Below are 18,285 nucleotides of genomic sequence, written 5' to 3'. Positions count from 1 at the left end.
CGTCCGTTTCATTCATTTCTGTACTCCAGGACACGCTTTACTTCTTAGCGTTGGATGGTGGAGTTGCCAGAAGATATTACTATGCTAGATTTGTTTGTGTGTTGTCCAAATATGTTTCCAGTACTTGGTCGCAAAGAGCTGGAGCTTATCATGCACTGTAAAACAAAAAAAAATAATGTTAGATTTATGGTAAAGTACTGGCAGCTGTGGCTGCCAGAATTTTACCATAAGAAAGAAGGTGACAATATTTTTAGGTTTACGATACACTTTAAAAAAAATGTTAATTTACGGTACAAAACTGGCAGCTGTGGTTGCCAGAATTTTACCATAAAAAATAAGGTGCCAATATTTTTAGGTCTGCAGTATAAGTTTGTAGTAAATAACTTCTCTTTACAACTCGTTCCAATAGAAGTGAACATTTAACCATAACCTGAAATCCATGTACTGTAATAAATATGCCAATCAATAAACCATTAGAAAATATTGTCAGGGTCAATCACCAATACACAGTTTGAAAGTGACAGCAACCAATAGCAAACATTAATCATTTATATGCATTGAAAAGAATTCAGTGTTTAAGGACGTTATGGTGCATTGTCTGGTGAAGAAGTAAAGTTTGCTTTTATGGTGTATGGTGTCCTACAGGTGTGCCAACTTATCGAATACAACCCACCATAAATCTGCTTCCATAACCTCAAAAAACCTTCAGCATGCAAGTAAAAATAAATCAGCTAATTTTTAAGATTTTATCCCTACTGTTCAAAGGTATGTGATTCACCAGGAACAATATGGTAAAAGGGGGCGTTTCCTTATGCAAATATCGTAACTTCGGTGTTACTGAAACAGTGCTTTACCGTTTTACATTTTACAGTTGTTTACCTTCGCTATTTAACAGTTTTACACTGTAAAATTAACAGCGACTTTTTCAGTGTAACTTAATGTATCAGTAAATGATATTTAGCATATTTTGAAGGTGGAAAAATATTGATTTTACAGAACTTGGCTGTAAAAAATAATGCGTTGTTTAAGATGGAAGGAAACTGATGTGTCCATGTAGGCAAAATAAAACTCTTCACAGACTGTTCCTGAATTGGCATTTTAACCCCTGACTTTGAAGGTGTGAGCAAGCAGGAATACTGTGCTGATCCAACAGTCTTTATAAACACCTTCCACAATATTCTATAAACATATCTCAATTTATAATCATTTCTGTAATATCTCCAAAATACTTAATCTGTTATATTACCTAAAAAATTAAGTTGTTCAAACTTTATGAACTCAAGTCCAGCTGAATAAGCACAAACTATGCATTAGATGCATTGTTTCATAACTACAATGTGGTTTTAATGAAGTAGATCTTCTTTACATCCTCTCCCTTCTGCTGTCCCTCAGGATTATGTACTTGGCCCACAAATGATTTCTTCCTCTAAGCTTACACTGGTATTACCCATTTCTGATTACAGATCAGTTCTTGATATTCTTTAGTAATGGGCAGGAACAGTGACAGTCTCCATGATATGAATACTGCTTGGCCCGAGTAACATAAAATCAGTTCTCATGTAGCTTCTTATGCAATTCAAAAAAACTGGTCCGCTCCCGCCCTTAAATTCAGAAATTTGGCAAATGTTTATCCTGTTTTGACTCTAGCTATTTACTTTTATTATTCAGACATCTGAAGTTAAATTCATACAACAGCTTCCTCTAACAAAAGTAATTTTTCTCAATCATCTTTGATGCCTCCTTAATTTTGACATTATGTCTTTCTTCCTGTCTCTACTGCCAAATATGTCAGTTCTAAACTCCATACCATAGTTAACTCATCCCATAGTCTCCCAGGCTTTCCACATTTCTGAATATTCTTCAGTGCAATGCTTCTGTACTTTTTATGGAGAGCTCTGAAAGCATAATCTGTGATGTAACTGTTCAGCTTGTACAAACACCAAGATCCAAACCCATGATTTAGCTTTGACAAACCTGGTGTATGAAACATTTTGCCTGTTTATGGCCATCAGTATCATGTTTCAATAACCAATGATATGCCATGTTGCCATTGTGATTAAAGATGGAAAAAAAGAATTTGTTTCTTTTTAGATATTATTAGTATTGTCTTATGTGTTTTATTGTAATATGCCAGATTCAGTTTTCTGTGTGGAATTGATTCTGTTTGGTAGTTAATTAATTAATATGCTCTACTGATTACTTAGTGGTTCAATCTACTCCCTTAGGACTCGAGGAGACTGGGTTCAAGTCCCACTCTCATCACTGTCTGTGTGGAGTTTACACATTGTTCTCATTTCTTGTGAGTTTTTCCTTGACTACTAGAGTTTGCTTCCTTGTCCCAGAGACATATGTGTGTTAGGCTGATTTATGACTCTGAACTGGCCTGATATGAATGGTTGAATGTGTATGCATGTGTTTGACTTGCAGTGGAGTAGCGCCCTGTACAGATTTCTTTATATTGGATAGTCACCTTCTCTCTGTATCCCTAAAATTGGAATAAGCATGCTCACAAAATGAAGGGATTGATGATTACTTGGACACTTAAACATTCAACAGACGTACTATAAGATATCATCAATAATTATTGTCATCATCATTTAAAATTTAGACAATTATGGTTAGTACTTTGACACAGGAGGTGCAGCACCGCAACTGCTGGTGCCAGGCTGCTGTTCCCCATAGCCCTGCTTGAGATAAAACAGGCTCAGAGCGTACATGGATTTGATAGACTTAGATTATTAGATTTTTATGAATTTTAATTACATTTTTAATTAAGGTTTTCATTATTAGTTAAAACATAATTTTTCTTAATTCCAGTTTGCCTCATGCCAAGTCAACTAAATATACAACTGAAATGAAGTCTGTTGCTGTACTTTTCACAGGCAGTGTAAAAAAGAGCTGTGCTTTTGACAACATTATTTTAAAGTCCATGTTGAAATGTGAACTCGGAACTGGGTTTTATACTCAAATTTTAATTTAAGTCCTTTTTTTAAATTAAGGAAGAATTTTTAAACTAGAATTTTATAATATCCTTACCGAAAACATTTAAGAAATCACTCAACCAGGTCCTATTAATGTACCCGTAGCTGCTTAGACTCGCACGTGGAATATTTAAATATATTCCTGCCTGACAGAGAAGCAATAGATGATTGAACATAGTTTATGATATCTGAAATATGTACACTCTTGTACTTGCTGGTGTACCTGTTTTCTTTTCCTTCTTCTAAAAATAACTGCTTGAATTAACATTTTATTTCTGCTTTTTCTCTGACTTTAGTGTTAAGTATCCGAGGTGCGCAGGAAGAGGAGCCACCAGATGCACAGTTAATGCGCCTGGACAATATGTTACTTGCAGAAGGCGTTTCTGGTCCAGAGAAAGGTGGCGGGTCAGCTGCAGCAGCCGCTGCTGCAGCAGCCTCTGGAGGCGCAGGATCAGACAACTCTGCAGAGCACTCGGACTACAGAGCCAAACTCTCCCAGATCCGACAGATCTACCACACAGAACTAGAGAAATATGAGCAGGTAACATTGTTGTGTCCATATATGGACCACGTATTCACATTAAAGCAAAAAATGTGCTGTGCTTCCCATTCCTTATTCATCCTATCCCATTTCTCATCTGCTTATTAAACTAGGTGGAACAAATATTCTTTTGGGCGTTTTACTTAAACCGTGTTTACTTTTAAGTAAATGAATAGACTGTTTTAAATTGATTATGATTTTTTATAAAGTGTTACCTTCTTCAACATATCATTTCCGGTCTTGTGTCTCTACTGGTAAATACTAACACTTCTAGAATTTTCTTCATTTGAACATTTCCTGTTTATCAGACGTTTTGGCTAAAAGGACATGGCTGTTTATGCAAGATGTCATCAGAGTCATTATGACAGCCCATCATCTATCTACCTTGGTTCCATCATAGTTTAATGTATTTCTTGTTATTTTTTGTATAAGGAAATGTTTTTTTGAAGTGCATGATTTTATTGCTGGGTTTATTGAGTTTTCTCTTCCTATCCTAAATATGTTAGTTAAATTGCCCATTTATTAGTGATTGGAAATGTGTCCTGCCATGAACTGGCACACCGTACCACAATACTCCCCAAGTATTTTGGGGATTGGCACAGGCTCCCGGCAACATTGAACTGGAGACCTGTTTTTGAAATTTGAATGGCCGTACAAATGAAGGACCTCTTTATTTTAAGGATTGTTTCTAAAAGTTATTTAAATATTTTGTTCTCCTGAGTATATAATGTTGTAATAGATGTATTATAAGAACTTCCCTCTTTTTCAGAGAAGCATATGAATTTAAGATTATTTTTTTTTTTGTGTACCAGGTAAACAAAACGGCATTAGTGACTATGATAAAGCTTCTTCAATTTGTTTAATCTTAGTGAATGAGTGTTTAATTAATCCTGATGTAGTGTTCTTTATTAAAATCAAAGGCCTTCTACGTATGGTAGATGGAATATATGTTCCAGTAAGGATGTATGCTTTTTGGGGCCTGCAACAGTGTTGGGTGAAAGATGAAATTTTGTAGATTAAAGATTAAGCTTATATATATGTTTTGGGTTTTTTTTTTTGCACATTAACTCATTATAACTCTATTCTCTTTCCATATCTCCACAGAGAAATTCATTAAATATCACAAACTATCTCACATATTTTATGAAGGCACTTTTATTTTTACTGGCCATAGTCGTCTTTTAGACGTTTTATTGGTGTCTTCGATTTGGATAAATATTTCATCAGTTAAGAATTGGGTCAAAGTTTCTGTTGTTTACATTTTAATGTAATGAAATATCAATGAGATTTCCAATGTGGATGAGTCATCTGGAAGTAAGATACTGAACTTAGTTGAACACTAAGTGATCTGCTTCCTGTTTAGAAGGCCAATAGTAGAAGGTGTTGTTTCATTCTGCATCATCTGAGCACAAAACAAGCCTGAAGAAATATTAGCTGGCTTGTTAAATTCTTGACCTTTTGATATTTTTTTACACAAATATAGTGTTGCTGTTGTATACATGCTTAATAGCATAGTATATAGTTCGGTCACTTCAGACATGACCATTCAGGTGGAAAATTTTGAATTATTAAAATCAGGTGGAAATTTTTAAATTATTAAAGATCAAAGCAGCTGATAAAAATTGTTTGAGTGTCAACACTGAGTATGGAGTTATGGGTTTTATATGTCAAAAGGGATAAATACTCCCCGCTAATTGAATATTACTCATCGAGTGTGTCCATATACACTTGATGTTGCTGGAATTGCGAGGCGACAACTTCCTTAGCTGATCACATGTGTTAAGATGTGCTAGTATGAAAGTTTTGACATGTGTATATTTTGTGTTATATGGTGAAATTTCTTCTTTTCTACTATCTACAAATAATGTTTATTGGATCCAGGGTTGCCAGCCATCAACTAATTTACTGAAGTTAATTTTAGAGAATAATACGCTATGTATTCAATACATACTATACTACAAATGCAGCCATTATTTGTTCATAATTTATATATTTAAGATGATATCCACCTGCGGGAGGACTGGCAGTCAGAGTTTCACAGGAAATGCAGCCAACGGAATGCAGGTACAAACCTTCATCCACATTTTCTATTCTTATCTTTTATATTGTTTATGCTGTAGTTTGGTAGAGGTTAGTAAAATGCTACTTTACTGTGACTCAAGTGACCACTTTTTCCAGGTCAAATTTTATTGTATTGGCTGGCAGCCCTGTTTCTAATCATTTTAAGAAGAAAACCTGCAATATATACAGTAGATACTGAAAAAGACTATGGTTTAGTCAAAGGTAAAACGCTAAATGCTCAGGAAGTATACTCAGATCTCCTTACTCCACAGGGCTATTCTGAATGGGGCATAGTGTGCATTTAAATCAATTCAAATGAATTAACAGCTTTTTGTTGTTAATGTCTAGTTGTGTTTTTTGTAGTATTTCAGAGACATTTATTGAACAGTTAAACTACAAAATAGAGCTTTCATAACAAGCTACAGTATGTTAAATCATACTAACAAATTTTAGCAGTGAATAGTAGAGGTTAATAATGATTGCAGATCTTTGAAGTGTGTGATGTTGCAATGCATATAAAAATTTTTATTAGAACTGGAGCAAAAGAAAAAAAAACACAACTATGAAGAAGCCAACTTAAAAAAGCGGTTTTAGCCTGGCATGTGAAAGTTGGTGAAGTATTCCAGATTTTTGTTGCATAACAACAAAAGGCTAACAACTTATTTTATGCTTAGCTCTTGGAACAATAAGCAAAGCAGCTTCGAGCATCTAAGATCACCACTGGGAATATAAGAGGACTGGTGCTCCAAAAATAAACAGGGCCAGGATTGTTCAGAGCTTTATGTACGATTAAGAGTATTTTAAAGTAAATTCTAATGGACACAGCTAACCAATGTAATGATGCAAAGACCAGTGAGATGTGTTCAGATTTTCTTCTACTGATTAGGATTCTTGCTTCAATCAATGTATTAATTTTTCTGCATATCAGGACATTATAAGAGGTCTAAGCTGTAAAACTGCAGTAAATGAAAAAATGCAGTCTTTGTTCTTTACTTCTGGTTTAATTTGAAAAGACTGGTGATCAAGTTTAGAAAAGGAGTCCCAAATTTAGAAGTGTTTGGGATTTGAAAACTTGTTGACAAAAAACACAGTACGAATTTACTTTATTTGAATATCACACAATAATCGACGCAAGAAAATTATTTGTTGCATTTCTTCATCTTTGTTATAGTTCAAAAGTGAGTTATACTCAAGTGCTTCATGATGTCTGATGACTTTTCGTATTCTTTCCCTATATACCGGTATTTAATCATATAAATTTGATAAATGTTCGTAAAACTGGACAGGGGACATTCTGGCTAATTAGTGTTGATAATTTTCATTGGATTAGATAGTGATTAAAAAAAACTGGATTATAATGTTAAAATTCAAATAAAATTCTTTATTTTTCTAGGTCTCATGCTTTTTCACTTTGTTATCTGTTGTATAATATATAATTATATATTATATATATATTATGTTATATAATGTTTTTTTCCTTTTTCTTTATTACTATTTTATTTGCACATAATACAAAGCACAGTTTTATAAGTCAACCACTCATGGAATTTTTGAAGCTGATTTTACTTGCATAGGTCAGGGTCACCTATCCCTACAACTCTAGACACAAGACAGCAGCCAATCATGGAAGGAATGTCAGAGCAGACTGATACACCAAGAAAATTCAGGGTTAACAACCATCTTAACAGTGTCTTGGTGTGATAGAAGTAAACGAGTCCCTGAGACAGCCCATACAAGCACAAGAGAACATGGAAACTCCACACACAATTCACACGAGCAAGGGATTGAATACATTTCCCAGCATCATGAGACATTAGTACTGCCTGCTGCTTCATGCAAATGACTGGTTGATTTGCATCTAAGATTGACAAAAATTATATGTATATCTAGCACTAAAGTTTTCTTTAAATTACTGACCGAATATATTTTGTGTAAAATTGTTCTGAACTGTCCAAATCTGGTTACTGCCGCCTCACAAAGATATGCATTCTGGGTTAATTGTCCACTTCCCAATGATGGACTGGTGTTAATATTTTGATGGTTCCTGATTTGTGCCTAGCGCCATGCGATAGGTCATACATGTGTGTTTGCCGCAGTAAAGTGAAAAAATTATGTTTACGAAATAGATAATAGATAACACTGTGCAGTAGCAGAACATTTAAGTGATAGAGGACAGAAGTGTAAAATGTTTTTTGATTACTGTTTAAAAAGAATAGTCTATTAATAATTGCATTTTCATATTGGCTGAAATCATTTAGTGTGCTCTAGAATTTCTCATCTTTTGTTTATTAGGCTCTTGTCATTCAAATGTATTTAAAGTTATTGTTGCAGCCAAAATAGAAACTGAAAGCAGAGTAAGACTAACCGAAAAGTGATCCTTAAGACATGCATTGCTGCAGTCTGTTTTCTTACAGTGTTAGTATATTTGTAATATTATTAAAGGTTATTTTAACAAGCCTTTCCATATATGTGTAATTGTTGTTTAAATCCACGGTCATGTGTTCATAGTGCAATTAAATTCTTAATTGCATGATTTCCACAGACTAGTGACATTAGGACAATACCAACAACTGACAGTTAAAGTAATCGCAGAAAGTGAATACAACTGTATGAATTAAAAGCAACATCAGGCGACATGCACAAGAAACAGTTTTTTTTTTTTAAAAGTACAGTATAAGTGGCCATTGATTAGCCTCAATAAAACCTAGTAATGAGTCTAGTGACGTAAGTGTTGATGGTCCTGTATTATTAGTCGGAATGTAAGAGGGAGAAGAGTGACTGGGCAGGATGACTGAGGTGTGTAATACTGTTTGGATTTCTTAAGGTAGCATGTGCTTATACAGTATATATACTGAAGAGAAGGGAAAAGGTTTAAAAAATGCTTTTAAATTAATGCTTTGTTTAAGGTTACCTTAAATGGCCATCTTTATCTCCTTAGCTCCCTGAATGCACTTCATTTATTATTATACATCCAATTCATGAATGTTTTTTACTTAAATAAACTCCTAATCCCTTGGCCAGTAAACACTCCCTGAGTGTTATGAAATCTAATGGCAAGGAAGGCCTTGTAGTTGTTTTCTAATACTGAAATTTTCTGTTCCCTTCATTACCAAGTGTCCCCTTAATAGGCTTTCTTAGACCATTTCAATATCTTCACTAGTATTTCAATTAAATAATGTCTTTCTTACTCCAAGTAAACTGCTTGTTTTATATTAAGCCCTGAATCTGCCACAGTTAGAGGTTATTTTTTGTTCAGTTGCTTGCAAAGGGAATACAGTTTAAAAGGTACATTTATTTCCTAAAAGTGTTTTGGTTATATTACTGTATATCTTCTAACTCTAACATTGGTGATTACATTACTTTTTGTTTGTTTTCATATTCCATGCTTTTTAAACTTATGTCATTAAAGTAAAAAAAAAAAAAAAAAAAAAAACAGAAAAAGAAAACTTTTTTTTTTTTTTGCTTTCTGTCTCACTGGTAATTTCAACCCACAATTCCAGTGTAGTATGTGTAAGTGTCTAGGTCAATGATAGTCAAAGATGCTTTACTCTGGTTTGTCTTTCCTAATGTATTCTGATGCAACACTTAATGTAAAAATGCCTTTCGCAACTTTGTAATGTCATCATTCTTTATTCACCTTTCAGGCATGCAATGAGTTTACGACTCATGTGATGAATCTGCTTCGTGAACAGAGCAGAACTAGGCCCATCTCTCCTAAAGAAATAGAGCGAATGGTCAGCATTATTCATCGCAAATTCAGTTCCATTCAGATGCAGCTAAAACAGAGCACATGTGAGGCTGTCATGATCCTACGTTCACGCTTCCTGGATGCAAGGTACTGTACATTTGGAAATGGTTCTTTTTAATAGGTGTTGATGGGTGAATCCAGTTAGAAAAGGTGCAAACTTCAACAAGGCTGTCATGGATCCTGTATATGGAAACACCAGAGAATACGTCTGTGTTCAGCTAAACATGAGTAGCTGCTAGTTAGCATTTGCATGCATCATTATAGGCAGAATCCTTAAGTTGAAGGAATGTAATCCATTGTTCTGCTACTTCTGATAGCTTGTCATTTTTCATACCAGCATCTGAAAGAGTGCTCCTGTTAGCACAACACAAGCCATACTGAATGGTAACTTTCTTCTCTTTACATGAAATGGGTAAAGAACTTCCATGGACTCTTTTAAATTTTCCACTATATAAATGCTGAATAAATGAGGTCTTTCTCTTAAACATGCCACCTCTACACTTTTACGGACAGTGTTCACAAAACATCACAAGTTACTGCTCCTTTTATTTATAATGATGGCTATAATAAGAATTGAGGGATTTGCAAGTGACCTACTGAAAGGTCTTGAACAGTGAGAAGTTGAGGTATGGGTATTTTTTGATCCTTAGCAGGGTACTACATCAAGATCCAGCAAATTAAGTTAACTTTAGGTGGTATCTTCATTTTCACTAGATGATCTTGTTGTTTCTAAATTCCAAAAACACACTATGCTGAACTACATTCACAGTGATGAGTTACTGGGTGGAAAATGGGTGAAATCACCTTGAGTCTACTAAGGAACCGTGTCTTCTGATGTAAAGTTGAAAGTGGATTGACAGAGGAGTTACAGCATTTAGAAGAAGGCTACATTCACATTGCAGTTCAATTCTAATTGTTTTGCTCATATGAGAAACATCTAGAGATGTGTGAACAGCAATACGAAAACATTTGGAATCAATGCTGGAATTCCAATTGTCTGGATATTTAGATAGATAGATAGATAGATAGATACTTTACACTCTCCAACTAATTTTACATCAATTCTTAAGTAAAACCTTTTCATGTCTCTGTTTTTAAGGTGTTTGAAAATGAAGTAAGATTACAGACTTAAGCATTTGAGGTGACTGTAACCAGCCATTACAGCCTGGTTGTCGCATATTTTCTGATGGAAATGACATGCCTCATGTTTATATTTTTCTTGTAGAAGTTTGTGGACAGCTGTTGAGATTAGTAATTGAACGCCACAAACACGCGACATTCATAAATTTAAGAACGTCAGTTTTTGTCTCAAAACCCTCAACATCTCAACCCCACCAGTTCTGGCTTCTCTCACAGATATCCATGAACAAATAGGATAGTGAAATTTGCACTTGAAGCAACTTCCACAATCTTTCATTTTCAATTTATCTTCCTTTGCCATCATGAGCTGATGAATTTTCACATGTCCTACACTGAATGTAATGTTACATAATGCAGCATCCAGCATGCTGTTTGTGTTATTTATGATAGTTTATTAAGTCACATCTGTGTGATAAATCTGTTTTTATTAATTTTGCACATGTGGGGAGCACATTCAAGCTAGATATCGGTACATACTCGTATCAAATTTGGATTGCTTGCAAAATAAGCAGCGTGAATGTAGTCTTATTTTAACAATTTAGTTTCTGAGAAAAAAAAAGTTCATCTTCTGCATTAAATGTCAAATTTACTATCACATATAGGATATTAAGAGCTTTCTTATCAATGTTCTTGATTAGTACTTTTCCTTGCCTGTGCATGCTGTGTATTGTTTTCACACAAAACATAATTAACATTAGGCAACATTTTAAATTCAGAAATTTTTGCTTACCATTTGTTAGAGTTTGCTTTTAAGTCTGTAAATTTTGTAGCATTTCAAAGTTCCCCATATATCTGTTATTGATACCTAGTTATTGTTACTCCAATTCCATTTTCGACCTACCTTCTGGATTCATTTTTCTTGTGCTCCTTTTTGGTTTTCTTGCTTCAGCTCATCCGTGTTTTGCATTATTCTTTTGGTCTCATTTATGTTGTCTGTGTTTGACCATCATCTTTTTTGGACATGTCTTCATAGTTTCTTTAGTTATGTATGCTATAGTTTAGATTCAGTTTTAACAGCGCCATAGGCAGCTGTGGATATTTATTTTTACTAAGGTTATGGACACCTATTCTATTATTCTTAATGTCAGTGTCCCGTCTTGGCTTTGGAAGGCTTAGAACCTCAGTGGATCTCTTTATGTCCTTCCTGACCAGTGCCATTTTCATTTCTTCAGACATCCTGTTGTGCACAGATTCACAGATGTATTCCGCCTTAATGTTTTCTGTTTCTTTCACAGACCTTTTGGTACTTTGCTATGACTATTTTCTTCTTGGTTGGTGAATTCCAGTTGCCTTATGAGGGATTCAGTTTTACTGTTCCTCTGTCTTACTCGTGTATTTTTTATTAAGAACTGTTTTAAGCAAATGTGAGATTTCCTGTAGGTACAGTAGCTACATTTCATTTGAGGTCAAATGGCTGCACTCCATTCATCTCATTATATGACTTTTAGGGAAAATTAGTTGAACGAAGAGCCCTTTTAACAGCGTCATAATCAATAATGCATTCTTAAATAATTCAGAAGAAAACATAGAGTTTTGTATTTCACTTTGGCCTTTTGTGTGTGTTTTGATTAGTGGCAAAAATATGCTACAACATGATGAACTCTAAATAAGTCTGGGTTGTTGGACTGGGATTTCATAATTTATTCTTAAATTACAATCGTTACATTTTTATTGTGTTTTTTTTATTTAGTATTTCACTGCTTTTGCAAGTTTGGGACAACACTTTAGGCAAATGAAATAGAGAGCATTATTTTAAAATTCCTTGTTAAATTCTTTAATGGGTAAGCTTCCCAGGTATTGAATTTTCAATCCCCAAGCCTCATATTGTCTTTGATGATTTTTGATTAAATGAGCTCCTCTTTAAGCAGGTCTTTCCACAGATTGTATAACGTCAATACATCTGTAGAACAAGTTCTGATTGGGACTGTTCCATCCTATATTGCTTTCCAGTTAAAAAAATGTTTTTTGAATTAAATACATCTTGTGCCATTCAAAATATGTTCAAATTATCACATAAATTGTACTGTTAAGCTCTAATCATGTCTTTCTGTTTAAACAAGTTGTGGTCCATTTTCACTCAGTTTACGTTGAAGCAGGAGCTCTTTTTATGATAGTCTGTTGAACAGTAGAAAGTTAATAAGGTCACCTGAAAAAGTTCACTTTTTTTAAAGACAATAGTAATAAACTTATAGCTGTGCTGTAAAACAGTAAATAACCCAAAGTGGAGGAGGCAAAGTAGAAAATAACACTAAACTTTTTTGCAAAAAAATGAAGACTTAATATGACAAAAAAATTCCCACTACTTAATTGTATCCTGCTAATTGTAATTTAGACGAAATCTGGAGTTTAAATGCTTGACTGTTTTTGAGCGCACAAAAAATGCATTTCTATTTGTCAGCTAGTGCACCAGTACAATTAAAGGAATTAAATGTAAAAGTAGCAGCTGTAATTAAATACATTGTGGAGATGGTCTAAAGTGTTTCTACCAGAAAGTATATGACATTTGTTTATTTTCACTAAATTACTTATTTGCTTGCTTTCTTTATTAATGTCTTTTTTATTACTATTATGCTGTACTAAGTCTGGAGTAGAAAGCACAAGTATCAGGAGTCAAGATTGATTTGAATGATTTTACAACATATTAGCTAGCTCTCTATTTATAATTAAAGAATTTGAAGGATATTTGTCAAAATGGCTTGATGAAAAAAAATAAAATTTAACGGCAACAAAAAATTAAGTTCAATTTAAAAATAACCTAGCCATGAACCTGTATATTTTAATAGCCCTTTTATAATTTGAAGGATATTTGTCAAAATGGTTTGATGAAAAAATAAAATTTAACGGCAACAAAAAACTGAAGTTCAATTTAAAAATAACCTAGCCATGAATCAGTATATTTTTAATAGGTCTTTAGGTTTGCCACTACACATTTTGTACATTACTCCTGACATTTTTAATAAAAGTACAGGTATACTCCAACATTTAAATTTTACTTTATTTATGTATTTTTTTTTTATAAAAACATTGTGTTTCTAAGCTGTCTGACTCAAGGTTTTCACTTCTTGGAGAAGCAAGACATTTTTAAATTAGACATTTACTGTATAGGATTTGGATTATGCATGTGAAGTATTGGTTGGTTCTGTTACTGTATGGAGTTCAGAGAGTTGCCTTCTGAATTCAAATTATAACTTAAAAGAATCAGGCTTATTGTAATATTTTTTTTAATAATTAAATAATTTGTTTCTTTATATTTACAGGAGGAAACGAAGAAATTTTAACAAGCAGGCAACAGAGATCCTGAATGAATATTTTTATTCCCACCTCAGTAACCCATACCCTAGCGAGGAAGCCAAAGAAGAACTAGCAAAGAAGTGTGCCATCACAGTGTCACAGGTAAGGGACAGTTTGGAAACAGGAAGTGGAATGTCTTTCTCTTCACTTTAGGGGCAGCACATGCCCTTAGCCATTTCATTTATATCATATTTTCTTTGAACACTAAGGGAAATGTTGTTGATTAGTTACATGGTTTCTGATATCTCAATTGATATGCTTTAATCTCCATATTGTGTCCAAAGGAACTAATCCACAAACAGATTATTTTTTACTGATTATACAGTCAAGCTGTCATATTGCTAGAAAAGTTGTCAGGCCCAATTGGTTGGGGTTAAAATATTTCTCACACAGCTTGTTAGCCTAAAGACAGAGATATTAAACTTTGTTTCCATTCCCACCTCTTAAGTTACTGTGTGACCCTGAGCGAGTCCCTCAACCTGCTTATGTGCCTGTTTGTAAAAACTGTTGTGGAGGTAAGAAGTTGTGTTCAGTTTACAAAGGTCTAGTCAACCAACCCTTTTCTAACCTGTTTATCCAGTTCAGGGTTTTGGAGATTGTCAGGATTATATAAATGGTCTGTAGAAACAAAGATGTTTTTGTTTATTGTAGAGATATAATTGTAACTTTTTTGAAAAGCAGAAAAATTAAATGTGAATGTCTACTTTAAAAATACTTTTTAATATATTCTGCTTAGTTGTGTTTAGAAGTAGCTGATAGTCAAGCAATGCTCTTTTCTGCTTTTCTTGCTTTGAATCTTCATGAGAAATAAGCATTTTTCATTTGTAGACATCCCCATTAATATTTTTTTAGCATAGATGTAAAAAATATTGAACATTTAAATAACATTTACAGGTTAAAAAAAGAAGAAAATACATAATTTTGCTGGTTGTTTCAACTCAGTTCTTTCTATAATGTCTAAAAAATCCCAAATTTAAATTTGAGTGCACCATATTTAGATTACCTTAAATAATTCAGTCTTAAATGGGAGTACTTTTATACTTACTAATTTGGAATTAAATATAGATATTTAGCTAATATTAAGGTATTTTAAATGATTGCAGACTGTTTTGTGTATCAATATGAATTGAACATTTTCTCCTGAGTGGTGTGTTATTGTGAGAATCCTCTGAATAAGCTCTGTGCCGTTTCATATTTTATAAATAGTGTCTTTTGAATGTTGTGGTACTGTACATTGTGAGTAGATTATTTTTCCATCCGTAAATGCTGTAGCTGTGTTTGCTCCCATTCACCCCTGTAAAGGGAGCTCCAGATTCATAACGCCTCTAATGAAATCTGAATTGGTCAAGTGCTTATATTGGCAGTAGTGCAACGAAAGTCTGTGCCCTTATCTGGTTTGATATCAGTGTGCTGATTGAACTGCGAGGGATAGAGATTGAAGACAGCCATAGAAATCAGCCATCTAATGTCAGTGTAGGTTAGTTTTATATTTAATACGATTTTACAGGCAAAAAACAGGCTCTAAAGAATGCCATTTTGGAACAGTATTGTAATCTATGTCACAAAACTTTTGATAAAAGATTATTTCAGAAAAAATACATTCAGTTAAATGCAAACAAAAAACATTACTGGGCTCCAATAAACATTATAACAATTTTTGAACTGTAGATGTTTTGTGGTAATGTAGAAGGTGAATAGCCAGATGGATGCTGGATATTTGATAGTTGTCAGTGTTGTACTGAAACCTATTTATTTTAAAAGTAATCTAATTCTAATATGGCTGCATGTAAGGCTGTAAATGTTTCACCGGTTTCCGCTGTTAAAACCATTTGAATGACACATTTTCAATTCAATTAACAAAATAAGACCAAGTTAGCAGATGAAATGACCCTTTATCCATGGAATACTCTGGTGTGTATGTACTGCCCTCTGGTGACCAGAAGACGTCATCTTTTGAAAAAGCCTTTTGTTTTTTATAATTAATAATTTAGATCTTATAGTCATTCATGCTGACACTTAAACTATATGTATGTAAATATATATATATGTGTGTGTGTGTGTGTGTGTGTAAGTTAACTCATTTTCAATATCTGTCTAAACTTTATGGCTGAACCAGGTTACCATAAAAGTACAAACTAAATAATAAATGGAAGTAGTCTTAAGTAAAATTATGAATAGTGTTGGTAAACAGACCTGGATTACCTTTCTGTTTTGTTGTTTTAAATCTTTGACATGGCCCCCTGTTGCATTTCATGTTATATACAATAGTGGTATATTTGTATTCTCTAGATTTTTGCATTTTTATTATAGCATGTTATGTGAAACTACATTTTCTGTGATGTAGAGAGGACTTTTTAGTAGTCTTTATTAGTTTGATATTGGCATCCTGTCCATTGTTGTTTCCTGCCATATGCTCTATGCTACTGGAATAAGCTTAGGCCCCCACAACTCTGAATTTGATTAAGCTGGTTTGAGAATGGTAATTATTGATATTGTTGTCTTTATACATTACTGTTTTTCTTTTTTAAAAACATATTGAGGAATCATAACTTCATACACAGAGCAGTTCTCAATCTGCATAGTAATTCATGTGTTAAGCAAGTGTTCATTAATTTAATTTAAAACAACAAATTTATTGCATCTGATTATGCGTTCTTTCACACTGGATGCTCTCAAAAATAAATGAAATGGTTCAGAGTGAAAAACCCTAAATTGACACCTCTACATTTTTACAGTAGTTGAACATCTTTTAAAGAGTGTTATTTCTACTATTTATTTTATTATTTCTTGTAGCCCTTTTGAAATAAGCTGAAAAGCAATAACTGTATCTTTTGCATGCCCCCATAATCTATATACATATAGAGTTATATATATGCAAGGCTGACTGACTCACTTACTAACTCATTCACAAAAACACTATTTCCCATTAAGTCACAAAGCTGAAATTTGGCAGGATGGTACATCTAGGGCAGTGGGCACCTACTAAGAAAGGAAATGTCGATATTTACCTCTAAACTCACCCCCACAATAGAAAAACGAGATACCCCAAAATCTCTTGATTGAAACTTGTTGACATTGTAGAGAAAAGAAAATTAGCTGACATGTTTTTATTTCTGTGTATTTGTTGGTAATAATGTTTTAAAGAGTGGGCTATCAGGGACAATGTATTTTTTCTGCAGAGCATTGCAGTGGAAAGGAAGGAATCCCACAGAGAAGTGGGGCTCCCACTTTATGCAAATGAAGGCTGTGACCAGAAGTGAAGTGGAAGGACAAAAGTTCCGTGAAGCTCAAAGAAGACGTGCTTAGCAAGTTGACTCCATGGGTTCACGCAGTACTCCCTAATTTGTTAGCTTCTTCTTACTCCTTGCAGTGCAGAATAAAATATGTACAAATTTGAAAGGGGGTTGTCCCCCATGGATTGCTCATCGCCCTTATATATCATACATATTCTTTGAAAAACAGGGTGGGCAATAACGGGCCCTTGGTGTCGAAATACACACAGTATTGCACAGAACTGGGGTGTTTACTTGGAGGTCAGACTGTGATGTGCCGCTGTGCTCCGGTTTGCAAAACAGAAATAGGGAACTGACGGTTCAACATACCAGCCCACTTCAAGCTTTATGTCTGTACAAGTCAGGAGTGACATTGTGCCTTGGTAAGCTTACTCAGCTCCACCATGGACACAGCATAGAGGAGGTCGACATTGCAGTGCATTTTCAGTGGATCGCTAACTGCATACACCCAATCTATTAAACACAAGAGTGAATGTTAGTGCAGTACAGTGCTCTGAAACCCAAAGGTCTGAAAGTAATGACGAAAGGGTGACAAGGAACAAGATGCTGTGTAAATATAGTACTGCCAATATTCAGTAATTTGGTTCCACTTCAAACACTGGGACATTGTGCATAGTTCACCATGTTATTACTTTTTACCTGTTTCTTTCTGTACAATGCTAAAAACATTCAGTCCTTTGCAGGTCCCATGTAAATGTGCAACTTGTAAAAGTCAATGCTGTATGCAATAAAGTGAATTACAATTCAGTGTATATTGCTTTGGATCTAAACTCTCCAAAACTGTGATGGGGCAGAATTACAGATCAAAGCATTATATTCAAATCTGATAGAAACGCGCATTTTTACAGGATGTACTACTGGGTGAAATTTTATTTACTAGCCACCATACCTGTCAAAGATAAGTAACCGAATACAAGTAAAAGTATTTGCTATCACTTGCCCTACATGTACCTTCAGCGCCTCTCCTGTTCAGCAACCCCTTTCTTGAGCATGTTTCGTTAAAGTGTGCTTCTAAGATTCTTATCACCTAAAAGCACCTTGCTCGGCTCCTGTCAGCTTTTATTCTTCCTGTCTTTGAAGGCGACTCTCAGCGTGGCTCATACTCCTTTACCCCTCCTCATGTATCACACACTCACCCTTCCTCTTTTGATCGCATCAACAAAGCCAAACTGACCAATCACGCCAAAGCCAAAGTGACCAATCAGACTGCTCAGAGGGTTTGGACACACA

At 34.3% G+C, this 18,285-nt stretch overlaps 1 protein-coding gene across 6 annotated transcripts in view; it reads left to right on the top strand.

Annotated features, from left to right (window-relative positions):
- pbx1b (pre-B-cell leukemia homeobox 1b) overlaps positions 1-18,285 on the top strand; it is a 150,620-nt gene that overhangs the window by 120,777 nt on the left and 11,558 nt on the right. For 3 of the 6 annotated variants that reach the window (XM_028811495.2, XM_028811494.2, XM_028811498.2), the window contains exons 3-6: positions 3,278-3,522; positions 5,521-5,586; positions 9,228-9,418; positions 13,729-13,864. In XM_028811495.2, the coding sequence (XP_028667328.1) occupies positions 3,278-3,522; positions 5,521-5,586; positions 9,228-9,418; positions 13,729-13,864 (638 nt within the window). The remainder of the gene's footprint in view (positions 1-3,277; positions 3,523-5,520; positions 5,587-9,227; positions 9,419-13,728; positions 13,865-18,285) is intronic. The other 3 variants (XM_028811497.2, XM_028811496.2, XM_028811499.2) reach the window with 1 other exon arrangement.

This window comes from Erpetoichthys calabaricus, chromosome 10, assembly GCF_900747795.2.
Source record: "Erpetoichthys calabaricus chromosome 10, fErpCal1.3, whole genome shotgun sequence".
Taxonomy (NCBI): domain Eukaryota; kingdom Metazoa; phylum Chordata; class Cladistia; order Polypteriformes; family Polypteridae; genus Erpetoichthys; species Erpetoichthys calabaricus.
This window is presented reverse-complemented; position numbering and strand designations above follow the sequence as displayed.